Genomic DNA, 20,744 nt, shown 5'->3' on the forward strand with positions numbered 1-20,744 from the left:
AGTCAAGGACATTAGACATGTGACTGACGGAAAGTTCGTAACATGAGGCATCTATATACAAAGTATGAAGCATCCAGGTCTTCCACCTTCTAAAATATAAAGCTTTTAAGAAGTGAGCTAACGCCACCGCCGGATCAATATCCCTATGTCGAGCTTTCTGCAACAAAAGTTGCAGGCTGGACAAAAAATCAATGATTCAAGATTTAAGCTTTATGGTATACTGTTGTCTGACCGTCTGTATGTCGTCAACATGTACATTAACTACAACCTGTTTTCACGAGACGAATTATGATATACTGTTGTCTGACCGTCTGTATGTCGTCAACATGTACATTAACTACAAGCTGCTTTCACGAGTTCCCATAAAACTTTGGTTTTGGATCATAAAAAAAGGGGGATACAGTTTTCAGAAAATCAATCACATGTTGTTTAAATATAAATCCAATTAATATTATTACAGAAACCGTCCATTTGTTTTGAAGTAAAATTGTAACAGTACTTCACTAAAAGCCCAGAAACCCCTTTAGCATTAAGCCGTACATGTACCTGCAATACCATGAATCCCTGATACATTATTAAAATACATAGTCATCTGCAATTTATTAGTGCAAAAGAATAAATTACTTTGTAAACAATGAATTTAACTAAACAAAATTAACTATTCATATCTTTATATATGTATGAAATATCTGCGACTACATCAAGCAATCAACCAATAAGAGTTAATGTATGTGTTGCAAATTATTATGCTAGATATTAACCACTGACTTTGAACAAACCAATGCTAAGAAAAGAGGGACGAAAGAAACCAGATGGACAGTCAAACACATAAATCGAAACAAACTGACAACGCCTGGCTAAAAATGAAAGAAGACAAACAGACAAGCAATAGAACACTTGACACAACATATAAAACTAAAATATGAGCAACACGAACCCCACCAAAAACTAGGGGTGATCTCGGGTGCCCGGATGGGTAAGCAGATACTGCTCCACGTGTGGCACCCGTCGTGTTGCTTATGTTATAACAAATCCTGTAAATAGTATAATTCGGTAGTTCACATTCATGAAAGGGAAGGGGATTGTAGTTACGACGTAAGGAACATATCCGATATCTTTTGTGAAACGGTTATTCCATAACGGTCAACCAACTCGTGATGGCGTCCGTAAAATTTACAAAGGCTGGATGATTTCAACTAAATAAATTACCACTTTATCAATAGTTGGAGCACTGAGAAAACTTGCACTAGTCTAGTAAAAACTGGCAAGCTCCAACTAAATGTATAATATTTGTGAATTAGTTCAAATGCCGTCGTCTAAAATTTAACCCATAATAATGATATCGATGAAAAAATATTATATAGCTCTTGCAATTGAAGATAATTTTTGATTGTGATATTCTAAAGTATGCCCTCGCCGTAATAGAGGAGTCACTACGTTTTACCCTTGTCCATCTGTACGTCTGTACATCCCAAAATTGTTTTCCGTTCTCTAACTTCAGTTTGCACAATTCTTATTGATACAAACACAGATCGAGTAAGAACTTGGATAGCTTCAACTTTACTATTCTACAGTTATGCTCCTTTTTATTTCTGTCATTTGGTCTCTCATGGAGAGTTGACTGGTTTTAATCAGACTGATTGGCAATCATACCACATCTTTTTTAAACTAATTTCATGTCAATAGGTTTGGTCAAGCAGTATTATCATGGAAACCCATATTTTAGCAGTAACTAAGGCATATCTTGTACAAATATCAAAATATAAAATTCATACGTTACAACTGTAAATGTAATGATAATTCAAATAAAAAAGTACCCGTTTTAAATATTAGAATTGTATAATTGTGCTTGCAAATTCATATTGTCACAATACATTTATAACACAACAAATAAATACGTATTTCTCACAGCTCTTACAATATAACCGTAACAATATATCACAGAAATAAATAATAAAAAAACATAATGCGTAAGATATATTTTCCATGGACTTGTAATGCTTATTTAAAAGCAAGTTGTTCTAACCTCCAGTTGGTGAAGGCAGAAGTCATGAGTAGAATTTATAGCACCATTTAAGTTATTTTATATACGGTAAGGATTCCATTGAAAGTTTCGCATTCAGTTAGAGTTTCTAGACCCCCACCCAAATAACATCAATAGTATGAACGTATTTATCCTAAATAGTTTAGAAGGTGGTTACACTTAAATAGAACTTTATTTCAAGATTTAATTTGTTCCGTTTTTGGAGTTTCTGACGGTTCTTGTTCAGAGTTTTCGGTATTTTGCTTGTCAGTTTGTTCTTCTGTAGTGTAATTTTGATCTTCTGTCTTTTCTGTGATTTTTTCTGTTTTTTCAATTTGTTCCTCTGTTTGTTCTTCAGAAGTTTCGGTTATTTCTTCAGTAGTTTCGGTTTGTACTTCTTCCGTTTGTTCCTGATTTTCTTCTTCTGTTTTGACCTCCTGGCATTGTTCCGTTAGAAAGTTGGCAAATTCTAAAAAATATATATATATATTACTTTTTTATAATTTGAGCAAAAGAAACAAACTTTGATTCAAAGAAAATTCTTTCAATATAATTCAAAAAAACAACGTCGCATATTTTCATAAGTTTATATGGAAGTCAACTTTGCTATGTATATTACTAGTATTGAACTTTGCATATTTTATCGCATTTTTCGCAAGAAATCACCATGCCATATTTTGCACATTCACTTGTAATCACTATATAAAAGTTTCGTATACCTTCTCCATCGATGAAGCCGTCTGAGCTTGTGTCAATTATTTCCAGTTCCTTCTGAAATATTGCAGCATCTTCATCTGATAGTGGTTCTCCCCCTCGATTTTTCAACAAATCAACTAAACTTGTAATGCAGCAACGTCCATCAGAATCTTCGCTTTCAGCAGCCAACACTTGAAATGCTTCTACAATTGCCTCACGTGCCTGGGCTACAGGAACCCAACATTTATTGAACCACTCATCAAATTCGTCCTTTGATAACCCGGTTGTGCCTATAGAGAAAATCACCTCATTTAACAAATAATTTTCACATATTTTTTGCGAGCAAGCGGTACTACAATGGTTGGATATTGGACATAAATCGGTATATTTCAAGAAGAAGAGGGGGTTTGAGGATGCGGTAAATTTAAATTCAGTGACTATTAAACTTATATATTTCACAGAACGACTACATATTTTCTATCAATAATTGATTATGTTAATGTAATTAAAAAACGACTGTTTTTATTGTTGTTCATTTCATGCTTTAAAATGTATCATATCCAAACGTTTGGTCTCGAGCTTGCCAGATGAAGTTTATTCCAGAAACTTTCCATGTGCACACACATTTGTATAAAAAAAATATTTTACCCGAAAGTCCCCAAGCAGTAGTGAAATCTACTTATTGCTTTCAATTGTCTCAAAAAGATTGAATTTAACAAATTGTGTAAAACAATTAAGTGTTAACTAGCACCAATAAACAAATTGTGTTAATCAGTCTCCACTACCATTGTTAAGAATTAATTTGGGATTATTTTCTTTGCTCAAATATGTTCAAATTAGGGATGTTTTTGGAAAGAATCATTTGCTTTACCAGCATTATAAGCGAGGTTGAACCTTTACAATCGTGTTTAACACCATTTTTGTTTTCAACTTTCTGTACATCGCCAGAGGCTTTTAAGAGATTTTTATGATCAAAATATCTTTCTAGTATTTGTTTATATTTTAATGACTCTTAGTTGCCACTGTATATTTGTTATGAATTTCTATTTGTATATTTTAATTATATGTCAATCTGCAATAAACTGACAATAAAACAATAAATAGATATACCAGAGTCCGATGCTTTTAATACTTTTTTACAAGTTACATTTTCTCTACAAAATGTTGCGACATGCAGACATTAGTGAATGGTCTCCCCTTATATATAGAGCTCTGCAATTAATTCTCTTGAAACTTACCATCAGCATCGAAATTTGCGAATACTTCGTCAATGGATTCATCAGTAGGATTGTTGCCCATGCATTGTAATATTGCCTTAAACCCATCTCGTATGACTACACCGTCAGTACAGTTTTCAGAGAATAACGTATCTAACCCTGAAAAAGAAGATAATCAGTTACCAAAATGTGTTTGTGCGAAACTTGGGTTTCAATATTAACAAGACAAAGACAAAAAAAACAAAATATTTTATTTCCTCAGACACGAACGTGTACAAGAGGTCAAAACATAATAAAGTATACATATAAATCGACAGCAGGGTAGTGTACGATAATAGCACGTGATTTTCATGAAATTGAGACATATACATTATGTATATTACCTATTGAGTTTTTATTTAATGAATGGCTATTAGTCCATCAGCTGGTAGGACAAAAATTCAGTTCTGTGTTACACCCCAGGGTACCGCAATTTTTTTGTAAAAATTTAAAGAGTAATATCTGAGGAATATTTTAAGAGATGGTAGACTTTTGAAAAAGTGTCCAAAAGGGGTTAAAAGGGGATTTATTTCAGGGTATATCAAAAATTTTGTTTTGCACATTATTACAGAAAAGTGTAAAAATAACCAAGTATTCAGTTCTATACTTTTTATTAAATGGAACAATCATATCTTATTATAACGCAGCCTAATTTTTAACTAATTCTTAAATCGTAGAGAACCAAGAAAAAAAGGGGGAGGGTCAATTTCCAAAAGTCATGATTTGGAATGAAAAGAAGCATACGTACTCCTTTTCTTGATAAAATGGTATATTTTTTCACATTGAAACATACAGCATAAAGTATATAAAGGCTGTTGAAAAAAAAATAAAGGTAAGAAACAATAACATAGAATCAACGACAAACACAAACATAAGCAACCAGAAATGCACGATTCTGTCACAAATTTATGCATCGCATTCATGAAATAACTCACATATTAAAACACACAATACTGTCAGGGTTTCTGATCTAGATTTCTATTTTTTTTTTAATTTAACAACCCCACCACCACATTTTAAGGTCACACAGAAGGTAAATCCATAGAATCATCATCAGTTAGGTCACCTGCATCTACCGAATTACCTTTATCATCTTTTCCATCATCTTTGTCGTCATCGTTAGTAATATCAACGATTTGATAATGCTTATATCTACAAGCTTTCGAGCATTATTATACAGCTATCTGTTTAGGATAAACCTTGTTGGACACATGAACATCTTTTTTGGCACAACCAGCTTTACACGAACCTCACGTCAGAATTACCAAAGCATCTAGCGCTGGTGGTTGGTCTAAAAAATTGATACTGATCAAAGCGCTCTAAACAATCCAATCATAGTTGTTTGGCAGTGTTGTGTTTAAGAGCAGATTTCCAAATCTTCGTCTGAAAGTTGGCTTGTTTAATGTGCTTTAACATTGCATCTTTTGCATTTCAAAACGTTCTGATCTTTATTTATCGATATTTTTAATTTCGTAGCCATATATAGAACACGAAAACCTCTCTATTGTTTTGACAACTCTTCGCTAACCTCTTCCAAGGTTTCACCAATATAGAATAGACCTTCTGAAAACTCCACATAACGTGTCAAAAAGCCGAATGCTTTGCTTTTTTTCTTTACCAGACAAAACACTTACTGAATCACAACATGTATTGGTGTGAAATCCTGGCAGTTTTCCACAAACGTTGTCACCAAATTTGCACACATTGACTGCACATTTAATTATCTGCATTTGGGGGATGCATCTGTCAGACTTACAATGTTAGAATTGATATGCAACTGTGAAAAAAGTAAGCCAATACTTCCACAACAGTGTCAGAAGGTTTTTAACAATGGAGTCGTAACCTTTGTCAGCTGCATATGTTTGCATTTTATTGAGAAACATTTTTTATCGGCTTCTTCCTGTTTGATTATAAGCTAAAACCATTCTACGCTATTTCATTTTCAACATATATTTTGTGGCACATACTTCCATCTGATACAAATACATCAATACATTTAAGTGTAAATCTATAGGATTGTTTACTCTTTTCAAAATAAAAGAATTCAACAAAAGCAACTTTTTTGTTTCCCCCAACTAACATACATATCTTCCATTCCCAAGAACACGATTGTGATGGTTTAGAACTTATCATAATGATTTGCCCTCCCAAGGACCTTCCATTCTAATTTCGTTATGAATATTGTGCGATACTATTCAGTGACAAAATTAATGCGGGACCACTTTTCAAAACTAAAAGGATGGTTTTTAAAATAACAATTGCCAAATCGAAAAAAGTGCTAGGTGTCCTAGTAATAATGGTTTGAATAACTGCCATGTCATCAAATATCCACATGCTTTCCTAAGGAATGAGCCTTTTTTAAAAGACCACTCAGGACAGGTTTTAATTTTTCATTACATGTGTACCATCAAAGTTTGCAAAAGATATTGGAAGAGGACCTAATTCAAACTGGAGAACCTATCGCATAACCAACTATCTTGTCTGGGCTATGACAAGCAGTCGACATTTTTTTCATCAGCTCTCAATATTTGTTGTTCTTATCAGCCATTAACTGCTTGCCTTTTATTTCCTTTTTTAAAAATGTAAGCAATGATTTTCTTTTGAGTGTTTTGAAGATATCGGTTGACTTTTGAAGAACGTAATGAAAATTTCTGAAGCAAATTTTCCCTTTTCATTCGCGTTTAGAAGGTCGCACATTAATTCCGAAGAAGCAAAGAACCCGAGAACAAGCCATATAACTAATCAGATGTTATAATGGAATTGGCCAGCTTTGCAGTGTCTGAAACAATTTCAAAACATAAGTTTCGCCTCGCTTCATTCGATTTGTTTTAGTTCTTTTGAGTGGATATATCAGGGTTAACCATTCCTACCAAGTCCCGACATTTTAATGATATCAAAGCTCTTTCATGAACATTTCGCAACCAACGTTTTTCATAATCTTTATTTAAACTGAAACCAACAAAGCCATTATTTGTATCTCTAAGAAACCTAAGAAAGTAAAAAGTATTACCAAACCCCACAACTGACTATTTGACGTTCGTTCAAATCGATGTTTGTCGATTGAATAACTTAACAATTTTAAGTCAATCATTTCATAGCTAAAACATAAAATATTATCAAGCACACCTTTATTGAGTTTGATAGAGTGCACCTTTTCTGAACGCAAAAAATCACCTTAAGGGCATACGATACAGTTACAGAGAAGGTAAGGACGTTGCTAACGTAATTTGTTATTTTCGCGACGTCAAACTGTGACATATCGGGAAAAAATGCATTTTTCGACTGATTTTTATCATTCAAACTGATTTAATTTGAAAACGAGTTCATGGACCCCTATTTTTCAAAACGGCATTTTGTTTCATTTTGCAGGGAGATTATGTGACCCAAATTTTATAAAACTGTAAATAGAGGATTTGTTTTAAATTTGATAAACATACAGTAAAAAATGACGTTTTTTCCTCAATTCATGAACATTTGATAAATATAAGTTATTTCTGAATAAAAAATTGCAAAGTTTTTTAGGATACTTATTAAATACAGAAATTACCGATTATTTAACAAAAACCAATTTGTGTTTATCTTTTATAACAAAAAAGTTATGTCTTTCTTTCAAAAAAGAAATTACGGCCACAAATCTGAATTTTGAGCAAATATACAAAATTTCGACCTCATTTTACTCAAAAAGTAGCACATGAAGGTATATTTTTTATTACATATTTGATTTAGTCAGGTAAAAAATAGCCTATATGCAAATTTTCATGAACTTGTAAATACAGGATCGAAACTGTATCGTATGCCCTTAATTTGTATGTTTTTCATAAATATTTCGTTACCCATTCACTTCATAAAATAATTTGTCTCACAAAAGATTATAAATCGACAATTAAATGTTTGTTTTCAGTTGCAAATGGATAATGCTTATGTGTGAATACATTGTACATGTTGTATACTGAATCGAAAACGGTAACTTGATGATTTCCGGTATTTCACGAGTATTTGCACGTACATATATTTTATTAAATAATTCATATTTTAGACGTTATATAAATACTCCAAATTATTTAAACATTGCATAATGATTGATTCTCAAGTTTAATTAACTTAAACGGGTAGTTGTATAACGAATTTCTGTATGAAAGGAGAAAATATGCCTTAATTTGAACCCAAAAAATCGGATTGTTTGTAATGTAAAAAACATTTTTTTTTAAACAAAAAATCTGCCGAGTTACATTTAATATGATAAGTTTTGTATCTGTTTTAGTTGTTTAAACCTATACTTTATTTTTTCTTAATCGCTTTATATTAAAAAAAATAATTAAAAATTACTTAGTCGTGATTGCTAAATGAGGGGACCATTGGAAGGAACGTTTTAAATCCTCTTTTGGACACTTTTTTTTTTAGTCTAACACCTTGTATTTTATCAATAAGATAACGAAGTTGAATTCTATCAAAAAAAATCGCGGTACCCTGGGGTGTAACACAAACTCCTTAACTAGCGCGCTTTTGAGAACTAGCTGATGGACTATATTATTTATTTTGAATTTATTGAACCATAAAACTAATTTTTGACTCTTCACATTGAATAATCCGCGAAGCGGATTATGTAAAATGTGAAGAGTCAAAAATTAGTTTTATGGTTCAATAAAATCAAAATAAATTATTGCCATTCATTATAAATAAATTTCTATCAAAAATCAGGCTCAAAGAACTTTTTATATAATTTGTATTAACAAAAACAACGCACACACATGTTAGCGTATGAATACTCAACGTCAGAGTGGGCGTGTCGCCATCATCAAAATTGACAACATTGAAAATAAAACTAATAATTTTAACCAATCAGAAGACAGTAAATACACAAAATTTATTTATAGATTATAACATGGCATGTAATAATCTATTTATCACATATTTTCAAGCAGGAGAAAGCAAATAGCTTACACCAAATTATGTTTGATATTTCATCAAAAATCTAAAAAATATTTAACGAAAAAAAAAAAAATGTATCACTGCGATTAAAAAAAAAGAAAAAAAAAGGTCGTATCACAGTAGGTTAACAACGTGAAAATTTCAGAAATAATTAACAATAAATATATTAATTCTAAGAATTTCAAATATAAAATGACTTTAAAGTGTTACATTACAAATGTTAAAAAATGCTTAAGAAGGACCCTATGTCGCTCATCATTCCAATGTGGCGATATATATTTTCTAAATTCTTCATGACGTCAAAATTTTACGGGAACTTCTGTGATTTTAACTGTTGATTTCTACTTTTTTCTTCTACAGCACATTTGTAACTTTCTACATTTCTTTTCATTGAGTTCAACTTGTTTACAAATAGCCTTTGATTGACAGGTTACCGGAAGTTAAACTCGGGGGCTTGATATGGATTTCGAGGGCTGATATCAATATCGGCCCCGAGGGCTGATAACCAACATTGACTTCCGGCTATTATTGGCCATGCAAAAACGCGTACATATCAGTACAAAATATGTGATAAAAAGGATTACATATGTACAGAATTCTTTCTTATTGTTCAGTGATTGTGAGTACATAAATATATATAAATGTATAAAAATTGCATCTACAAAAAAATAAGTAATCTTTCTAAGGAAAGTACATCCTTTCCTATACACCTTTATGTTGCAAAATGAAAGTAAACCGATTAATTTTTGCCTTCAGGGATATTTTAGGTAATAATTAGGTACAAGATTTTTTTCTAAGAAGTGATACACTAGGATGTGAACAAACACACAAATAGTGATATTCGTCGCCAATATTTTGATTACATAGATGACATATCCTATTTTCTTTTAAAATATTTTTCCATCTTCCCGTTTCAATTGGGAATTTGAAAGATTTGAGCATCTAAATTTAGCCATATACAATCCATCAGTATTTCCTAATCGAAGAAGATAGGGTTCTAATTCAAATATTCTTTTTTTACCATAGAACTCTCCTCTAGAAGAATTATTAATTACAGAAAACCATTGTTGTATAAACTGATCAACAAGTTTTTGTTTGACAAGAGATTTCAATATTTCTCTATTCATAGGTATTTGATCATTCCATATAAAAGTAAGACCACATTCATCAAAAATGGATTTAATGTACGTAACCCATTTAAAATGTGGGGGTTTACTCTGGTGAAGTTGTATCATAAGTCTATATAATGTATTAGATAATTTATTCTCACTTGAGAGCATATCATTCCAAAACATAACCATACGTAGCTTAATAGTAATATCAATGGGATAACGACCCAGTTCCCCGTAAACCATAAAATTTGGCGTACTTTTCCTCACGTGCAGAATATTTTTTACAAAACTGCAAGTGCATCCGTTCCAATCCCTGTTTATTTACAAATCCCCAAACTTCACTAGAGTAAATCATTATAGGTAAAATAAGACAACCAAAAAGCTTAAGCTGTATATCTACGGGTATTGTAATATTTCTTATCTTTCTATATAGTGCATACAATGCTTTATTGGACTGTTCCAATAATTTCTTTCTAGCTGAACAAAAAGAGCCGTTATAATTAAATACAATACCCAGATAAGTAAACGAGTCTAACAGTTACACATCAATATTTTTACCATAGATTTCAAAATCTGCTTTAACCTTGAATTTCTTTTTGCTGAAAATTACAATTTTAGTTTTACTTGTATTAAGTGTGAGTTTCCACTCATTACAATATTGCTCAAAAACTTTCAATGCATGTTGCAGATCCTCCTCTGACTCAGATAAAATAACTGTGTCATCTACATATAATTTTATAAATATTTTTACATAACATAATAATGTTTCTTTGCATTTATCAGATATATTTTCAAGGTCTTTAACATCATTATCTAATAAAAATTTCTCCAAATCATTCAAAAAGAGAGAAAACAGAAAGGGTGATAAATTCTCCTCTTGTTTCACTCCTATATTACAACTAAAAAATGCAGAAATATCCTTTCCCAATCTAATACATGTCTGAATATTCTGATACATATTATGTATAACGCTCAATATTTTGCCTTGAATATTATATTGTAGCATCTTTTGTCAAAGTCCAGCTCTCCAAACTGTATCAAATGCACTTTTGAAATCAATGAACGAGCAAAATAACTTTTTTACCAAATGAAAAATATAGAGAAATAAGTGAATGTAAAATAAAAATATTATCCATAGTAGAAAACCCTTTTCTGAACCCAGCCTGTGATCCTGTAATTAAGCCTATTTCATCTGATAATTTATTCAATCCTTTTTTTAGCACAGCAATGAATGTTTTACTAAGACATGAATTGAGAGTAATACATCTGTAAGAATTTGGGTCAGATTTGGAAACCTTGTTCTTGAATATTGGGACCATTATTCCTTTGGTCCAACATTCTGGTATAATACCTGTATCTAACACAATGTTAAATAACATTACATACACATTAATCATATCATCTAATGTACATCTAAAATATTCATTTAATATATTATCATATCCAGCAGATTTATTATTCTTTAATTTTTTTTACAGCACATTTTATTTCTTCTACTGTTATTGGAGAATTTAACAACTCTTCTATATCTGGTGGTAAATTATTTACATCAATATCTATATCAATTTCATCATGTACATTATTTTCATTCGTGGATTTAAAATAATCATGTAATGTTTCTACAGATATTTCAGATTTCTCATCTTTATTTTTAACAAATTTATTCAAAATTTTCCAACTCTTTCCCTTGTTTTTTTGACGTATTTCTCAATTTTTGTTCAAAGTCAAATTGATAGTTTTTGTATGCTTGGTTTGTAACCATCTTGTATGATTTACTTGTCTCTAGTAGTTGTTTGCGTGTTACTTCATTTTTATGAATGTTTTAACGTTTTCTGGCTTTATGAAATTTTTTTCTCGAAGTGGGACATTTATTTGGGGGTCTCATTGGGGGGTTCCGATCCCGGATCCCGCTTACTGTTTTGTCAGATTCCCGTATCCCGCTTACACTATGTACGTAACCAATTCTCATTTTTTTTGTCATTTCCCGGGTCCCGCAAGACCTCATTTCCCGTTTTCACGACACAATATTTTGTCTTTCACGTTTCACGCTTAGGCCCCAATGAGACCCACTTATTTGTGTACCAGGGTTTTGAGTTCAGTTTCTTTCGTGATTTGTAGTGCGGTTTTGAAAGTGAAAGTGTCGCCTTTGCAGTATTTTGGAAAAGCTCATTTATTTCTCCGGTGATGTTGTCTATGTCTTGTTGAGTGCATGTATCACGTGTGTGTATGTTTTCAAGGTCATTTATTATATTGGTCAGCTGATCTTGACTATCGTGAAATGTATTTACAAATTCGTTTCTGTTATTGTCGTTTAACTTGATTGAAGTTGAATTTTGTGATGTATCATGTCCGGTAATTTCATCATGTGGTAATACTGATTTAAAAACAATGTGTATTGCATTGTGAACATCAGAAAAAAGTGGTACAAAATCAAGTATCTCAAATTCATCTACTAAAGAGAACAATTTGGATGCAAATAATCAATAACACTGATATCTTTACATGTAGTACGTCCAATACCTATATCAGAACCAAGCTTTATGGCGCCGGGGCCTGGAGTTAGCTATATAAACATTGAGTTTTTTTACACATAGCCAACAGTTTATGACCATAATTATTAATATTGCAATGACACTCTGACATTCGGGATAACGGTATATATTTTGAAGCTTCAATTGTTCATAATCTAACATGTATGACAAAATTTCATCATCACTTTCTAACTCAACTTGAAAGGTTCATTCTCATTTATCCAACTTTTTGAAATTATAAGCAGTACAGGTAAAATAAAAAGTTGGATGGATGAGATCAAAGGTAATCAAGAACAAAGGGTTTTTCAATTGGAGTTTGGGTTAAATGACGGGTGAAAAATTAGACTGAAAAAATATACCCTCAGATTATTTTTTTTGTATTATTTATTTAGCATAGCATGGTAAAATCTGCAACTGACATTTAGTTAATGTAATATTAAGCATTTGAAAGAATTTTTAAAATTTTTAACCGTTAATTAAAATGTGAATTGGATAGAAAAAAATATCAGTTGCACTTTTATTCATGAAAAGATTTCAATGAGATGGCCAGAAGCTTTTTGTATAATAGATGCTCACCTCGATCTATTATAAATTCAGATCCGGGTAGGTCATGGTATGAGTGGCATGAAAATGTATATTTTCATTACTTTCACGATGCTACTGGTCATTATAAAAATACATGCAAATTTCAATGAGGGCATATTTGGGGAAATGATGTCATTTGTTAAAACATTTAAACGTGTCCCTCTGTTCTATAGTATGAAAGCAACTATATATACAGAAATATGCAATTGGAAAAATGAAGAGTTTTAACAGTTTTAGGTCAAACAACAGCATTTATCTAGTTTCAGGACTAAAAGTTTTGTATTACTATTTCAATTGGTCTAAAATTGTACCACCATCATGTTTAATACCATAAGTAGAAGGTTGGGATTTATTTAAAGGAGTTATTGGACATACAGTCTAAGATATAAGGGCCAAAAAGGGACCAAAACAAACATTTTTCTAGTTTCAAGGCAATAACTTGTAAGTAATTGTATGTATCTCTCTGACATTGTACCCCAAGTTTCCATATAAAATGCCGAAGACTGAATGATTAGATAATGCCTATCCTCTGTATATGACATGAAAACACTTTCATTTGTTAATAAAAAATTATTGTATTTTATATAGTAACACCACTGACCCTTTAAAGTTGGCCATCCAATGTAACAAGTTTACTATCGCCTATTTCATTTTTTTTTTAAATAATATAAAAACGGGCAGAATCAATTTGCGCCAATTGCAGTTTTGAAAAGGTATTAATTGCACCACTCTCTTTTATTTTGATGGTTTAAATTGCGCCAATAAATGAAATGAAATTGCGCCACATTTACCTGTAAATATGTTTTTACCAGAGACATATAATATATTATATGTCTCTGGTTTTACCTATATCATATCTGTACATGTTTTATCTATTATATCATACATGCACTGTAGCTAAACTTTCCACTTAAGATGCATCTGAACACTCATAAAATTTAAGAAAACTCAATCTAAAAATCAAGCAGAATTTCACAGAATATTGGTGGTGTAAAGCGGGATAATTTTATTAGGAAGCGAGTCTAATTTAAAATTTCTGTGTCAAAGGATTTTTTTGGTGATGGTACCTTTATAAATGTTGTCCAAAATATTTCAAACAACTTTAAAATATACATGGCTTTAAGAATGGACATTATATTCCCTTGTTGCCGTCAAAATCAGAAGCTTGTTACAGAAAAATGTTTAAAATTTCTGTGTACAATGTAGAAACATTCGCTGATTACGTGTTATCAACATACATAAAGGATAATGCGTTGTTTCCTCCTCCAGTATGGGCAGAAATTCCTCCAAATAACAGAAGAACCAATAACGGTCCTGAATCATTTCAAATAAAAATAAATAAAATTGGCGCAATTAGATGATTATTTTATTGGCGCAAATGATACCTATAGTTTTGAAAAATAGGTGGCGCAATTAAGTTGTGGCGCAAATGAGTTATTTTTTGGCGCAAAAAGATATCGCCCATAAAAACATACAGGAACAAATTTACTGTCAAATTTTAGAAAGACACCTTATTATTACTAAACAAACAACCAACTAATTAACAAAAATAAAAAGTTGGCTAAATGAGAATACCTTATTTCAAAAAGTGGGATAAATGGGAAGACACCACTTGAAATAACAATCAATGACTCATCAGGAACAATAAAGTCATCTCGTGTTCCCGTTTTTGCATTAAAATCTCCAATAAGAGAGACATATGGATCAAATTTATCAGCAAATGTCAATAGTTCAATTTCAATTTCTTCAAATGCATCAGTATTTGCATATTTAGAATTTCCCGGTGGTATATAAACAGCACCAAATAAGTTTCACAGTTTAGTAGACATTTTTGGAATTTAAGCCACTGTACATATTGACTTTCACTTTCAATAAAACTGATGAACTGTTTCAAAATATTTTTGTATATAATTACAATTCCACCTGACTTTTTAATTGCACCCTTTCTATTCTTTGTTACATATGAAAAACCATCAGGAAGATCAATTATATCTAAATCATCTAATTAAGTTTCAACAAAAACTAATACATCATATGTTTGAAAATTCAGTAAATTTTAGTTTAGACTGTAAACCACATACATTAAGATAATAACCATTCAGTCCAGATAAGTGTTTATTTTGATTCAATACAATATTGTTTCGTTTCCTTTATCCTCTTGTACGCCTGTCCTAGTGTCCTGTGGTGTTCTGTGGTGGTCTATAGGATTATTTGGCATGATCCTGTTGTTGTTCCCAGGTACATACATCGGAGTGTGTTGGTCAGATGGTGGCTGTTGAGGTCCATGATCAGTTGGTGGTTGTCGGGGTTCTTGTTGATGTGGGTTTATCTGAGGCACACATTGACGTGGATCGAAACGCCTTTTATTGATAATCAATTCATCCTCTACCAATACTGCTTCATGTCCATTTTCACGAGCATCTTTCAGAATTGGTATAAGTTCACGCCTCTTTTCTAATAATTCTACTGGAAATTGTTCATGTACATAATATTGGGTTTTTTGTTTAAGTTCTTTTTTTGCTGCTTCCAAAACTCTATTTCTGTCTTTTTTCCTTTCAAATTTTGCAAGTATATTGCGTGGACCTCTGTCCTGTCTGGGCTTAAGCCTGTGCACACCATGAAAATTTATATCTTTACTTTCAAGTCCCAGTTCTGTTTTAATAAAGTCTTTTACTGTTTCTTCTGTGTTTTCTGTTGGATCATGATCATCATAAATGCCTTTAAATATAAGAATGTCTCTCATAGACCTTTTTTGCTGATCAATGATTTTTTCCTGCAGTTTATAATTTTCATCAGTTAATGATATATTTTGTGTTTCTATTTCTTGTAGTTTTGAATGTAGACCACCAAGACCCTTGTCTAAATACACAATATTTGATGTTTGGGCTTTTAAATCAGTTTTGATGCCACAAATTTCACTGTCCAGCTTATTACAATGTTCTTCCATATCTACTAGCCTTGATAATATATCTTCCAAAATGTCAAGTTTTTGTAACTTTTCTCTGACCTCATGCATAAACATTAATAAATCAGGATGAGGTGGAGTTGATATAGGGTGCATAGGATTGGCACTGACGGTGTCTGAAGTCCCATCTGAGCTGGTGTTGTATGTGGGGCTTGTAAGTGATATGGAGTGAATGCATAGCCATTGTCTGCTCCATAAAGTATTTGTCTAGATGAGGAAATAATATTACTAGATAGCGGAGTATCATTTAAGTTCGGTGTTGAATATTGATTAGTACATGCTTGCATTAATGTTGGATGTAAAGAGTACTGTTTTGAACCTGAGTCGTTCAGGTCAGCCATCTTGTTTGGTTTGTTTGGGGAAGGAGTATCTGTTTTTCGTTTATTATAATTCATACCCAATAAAGTTCTTCATAATATAGTTGGATCATTAGTTCGATCAATGTTTCTCACAAAATAACTAATTATTGTGTTATAACACCACTTATAACTTCTTTGTAATACTTTTAGTCTCTACACAATATTTCGTGACTCCTACCCCTGCCGCCATTTTTATTATCATCAACATGAATAACTGCTTATTTCGGACACATGCACTTGGACATTGAACCCTTGTATCATTATTCGTTTTCATTCGCACTAAAGAAGGATTGACGTGTAAATACGGACAGACATAATTGATAAGTAATGATTTAACGAAAATAGGTTTCACACTGATAAAAAAGGACCTATGCCTAAGCAGGCTAAGCGTATCATTTTATCCCCTATTGACACAAACGATTGCCACAGTTTGAGGATAAGACAGCTTTCATTATTTTGATAGCAGTATACGTTTATCATATAAATCCCCAAATGAATCATAAAAAAATATTCTGGAAAAAGTAAACCGTAAAAATGCAAGCTTAGTTATGCGTATTGAAACCATATACAGAAAATGGTATGAATATTAAAATAGAGGACTGTGCTATTGTTTATAGACATTAGACATTTAGACATTATTTTATTATACCAATCATGTGCCCTTGTCAGGCAAGACACAAAAACATCATAATACAATGATTATATAAACATTAGTGAAATACACAATAAGTAATACACAAATAATAAATTGATAATATGAGCAATGTAGGATATAATTATGGTAAGGGACATTGAGTGTAACGAGGCCGATTTAATATTAAAATGATATGATATTAAGTTTATTTTAAAATACGGAAACTAAAAATAGTAAAAATAGAACCGGGAATATAGTATCTCAATCTGCAGTAGTTCTCCTCATGACCAGTGCACAGTAGTGAGGGACTTTTAAATCACAACAATGCAAAGGTCATCAAGGGGAGATCCTTCAGAACTAGCTACAGATACATGAGATTACTCCAATAGTGATTCTCCTCATGACTAATGCACAGCAGCAAGGGTTGACATTGCTACTGGACAATATCCATCAAGGGACGGTGCACTGCTCTAGAACTCACTATGAAGAAAATATAAAGTTCAAATTACAAGTAGTAGAGGGAGATAAATTCCATTAAAACTTTTCATATTTCTTAATGAACATGCATAATTCTGATAATAAATTCTCATCTTCAGTATTCATTAACCATATCAGTTTTTGGTTAGGGTCAAGATTTTTAAAATTCTTGCAGCAATTATTTATCATTGTTATCATGTCTTTCCTTTGATCTGATAAACTATCACAGTTGAAAAGAAAATGTGTTTCATCTTCGACCTCATTACTACAACATCTCTTACACATTCTATTGTGTCGGGGAGTATTACTATATGTGAAATCTAACTGAGCTGATTGGAAAATGGATTTTCATATTTGATACGCGTTTATATTATATTATATGTACAATATTGAAATGGTTCAATTAAATTACACCCGGCCCGATGGACCTATAAGTCACTTTAAATAGATACTATAGTATTAATTCAGATTGACATCAGGAATTTTATAAAGATGTTAATCATTTAGATATAGTGTGTCTGCGTTTAACTTTTGTTAATGACTGTTCTAGGTATCGAGTTGTTTTTCGAGGATATTCTGACAATAATAAATTTAAACTTTTCACTATTATTCAAATTCAATACGGTTTCACTAAGTCCAGAGAACACTAAGTGGGTATATGCATTTGCTATTAATGGTAATGTTTACTTACTTTGTCTATCTTGTTCCTCCATTTGAGAATGTATTGATGTCTGCCTCTGAAAAAAAGAAAACACTAATAACAGTTCAAAACTAACTTACATTTCAACGGTTTAATTGCTATTTTTTTGGATTTAGGTGTTGGAAAACACATGCATAGCAAAACATACTCAATTGCGCGTACAATGCCATTATGGTTCAGATAAAAGAAACGAAGCTGCTATGCTGCATTAACATTTTGATTCTATTTATCTTTATTTTTTCAATAGAAAAGGCCTATTCATAGCATATTTCCTACGAAGAATAATGTAATCTATACACGTAACCAATGTTGAAATCAAATATCAAATCAAATATATTTTATTGTCAATTAAAGACGCCCATTACAGGCAGAATAATCACAAGTTAAATTTGGTACAATGATTACAAAATGATTACAATTATTTGAATACAATTAAATCAATGATTACAACGAAAAGACAAGAAAGACACACTATGTGTATTCATAAAATGTATCATGTTTCAACTTGACAAATACAGTGATCCAAAAAAAAAAAATGCTTCTGAATATGCATGGTTTGTGCATCTGCATAATTTTGGTTAACAAGAAATGGTTAATTCTAATTTGATTTGTAAGTTAAAAAGACATGTTAAATTTTTTATAAATGCATAAAACAAATTTACCTTTGGTTGAACAAAACTATCCTTAAAATTCAATTCTTACTTATCTTGTCGTAAAAATGTCGGTGCTTAACTTTCTAAATACTTCACTTTATTATAAAAATTTCAATTAATGCAATTTTAACATATACAAGTGCCTTTCAAGTTCCTTGCACGGACGTAACATTATTATTAAATCTTACTTTGAATTTTTACCCCCGCAATGCAAATATTTATTTAAGCAATGTATATTTAAATGTTTAAGAATCTAAATACCAGTGCCTCCCCTTGTAAACAGATTTCATCGTCAATAACTACAAATGTGTGTTAATAAATTTCAAACATCGACAAATTAACAAAAGTCAATGGCTAATAAATAAATAAATTTAGAATTATCAATTTCAATTTAGAAACATAATTCTTTATCAAAAATTTGATTTTGACTTTTAATAAGATATTTACTTTCTGATTAATTTTATTGGTCTGATAGAACTTGTTAAAAACAGTAGGGTGAAATAGTAAATGATTATTAAAATATGTTCCAGCTAAGGGATACTTAAAGTCTTTAATGTGTAACACAAAATCAAGTCAGAAAACTGGTAATCTTGGGTTACCTTTTCAAATTAATAGGGGGAAGTAATGTTAAGAATATTACTTTTTAGAAGACGAATTTGACATTTGGGCCTTGGGTACTGAATAACTTTCTTAAAAGTTAGTTTGCCATAACGACACCCCTTTTTACCCTCCGCCAACAGGTGAATCCATGTAGTTAGTTGTCGAAAAATGTATATGGCGTTGTTGCTGTTGTTTTAGTTAAACGTGTGTATATATTGTTAACTCAACCGGTCCAATGTGAGCTATGGCTACCACCTGTAATCTCTTAACTCAAATGAGCTTCTACAAAGTATAATAAACAGCTGCGCCATGAGCGCATGATACGCCCGTCGCATTTTCAAAGAATAAAGTTCAATGTCATATCAGAAATAAAAAACAACAACTAAAGGTGAGTGATCTTAATAGATATAAACCAGTCACCAAAATTTAAAGAAAACTTTTCAAAGCACTTTCATCCCTCTTTCATGAAAAAATCGCAATCTTAAAATCTAAAAATGTATATAAATTGAATGGGAGCTTACAACAACAGATATAAATAATTAAAGTTTCATGAAAACTGCTGTGAGCATTTTTAAGTAATAATTGTCCGAAAACTGGAAAAGTCCCCTTTTTATAATGTATAGAACCACACACTTAGGAAACGTAAAATCTTAAATTTATAACAACTCAAAAATGAAATAAAGAATCATCACGAAAAAGTATACATATCTTCAGATAATATAACTAGCAAGTGTGTGAAGTTTTAATGCAATAAGTATTAATAGTTTTTGAGATACGGCGCGACGTGTGAACGCCTCTCCCTCTTTTTACAAAATAACTCAATAACTCATAAAATTTTTTTGAATCATCACCAAAAAGTATACAGATCTTTAGATTAATATAACTAAGAAGTCAGTGCATGTGTAAAGTGTTGAGCAATAATCATAAATTGTTTTTGCGATACGGCGCGACAATGTGACCCCCCCCCCCCCCCCGGTTTATAGTGTTACAAAGTCCTGTAACTCTAAAAAAATTATCATATTTGCACACAAAAGTATACAGATCGTTTGACCATCATAAGAAACCACAATATTAACTTTCATAAATTTTGTATGAGTTGTTCTCAAGTTACGGTGCAACATATTAACGACGGACAGACGGACCTTTGTTTACCATATTTACATGATCATCCCGTCAAAATTTTAACAGGCGTAAAAACTATATATCACCTTTTATTCCAACTGT

The 20,744-nt window shown here is 31.5% G+C and overlaps 1 protein-coding gene across 1 annotated transcript; it reads right to left on the reverse strand.

Annotated features, from left to right (window-relative positions):
* Window positions 1-1,820: 1,820 nt before the first annotated feature.
* On the reverse strand, window positions 1,821-18,952 carry LOC134715455 (neo-calmodulin-like). The gene is made up of 5 exons (XM_063577635.1): window positions 18,930-18,952; window positions 18,259-18,304; window positions 3,958-4,095; window positions 2,743-3,009; window positions 1,821-2,492 (listed from the first exon to the last, which is right to left on the reverse strand). Exons 2-5 carry the CDS (start codon window positions 18,278-18,280, stop codon window positions 2,221-2,223), a joined length of 699 nt encoding a protein of 232 aa, XP_063433705.1. The 5' UTR covers window positions 18,281-18,304; window positions 18,930-18,952; the 3' UTR covers window positions 1,821-2,220.
* Window positions 18,953-20,744: the final 1,792 nt, after the last annotated feature.

The sequence above is a fragment of the Mytilus trossulus genome, chromosome 4, assembly GCF_036588685.1.
Source record: "Mytilus trossulus isolate FHL-02 chromosome 4, PNRI_Mtr1.1.1.hap1, whole genome shotgun sequence".
Classification (NCBI taxonomy): Eukaryota; Metazoa; Mollusca; class Bivalvia; order Mytilida; family Mytilidae; genus Mytilus; species Mytilus trossulus.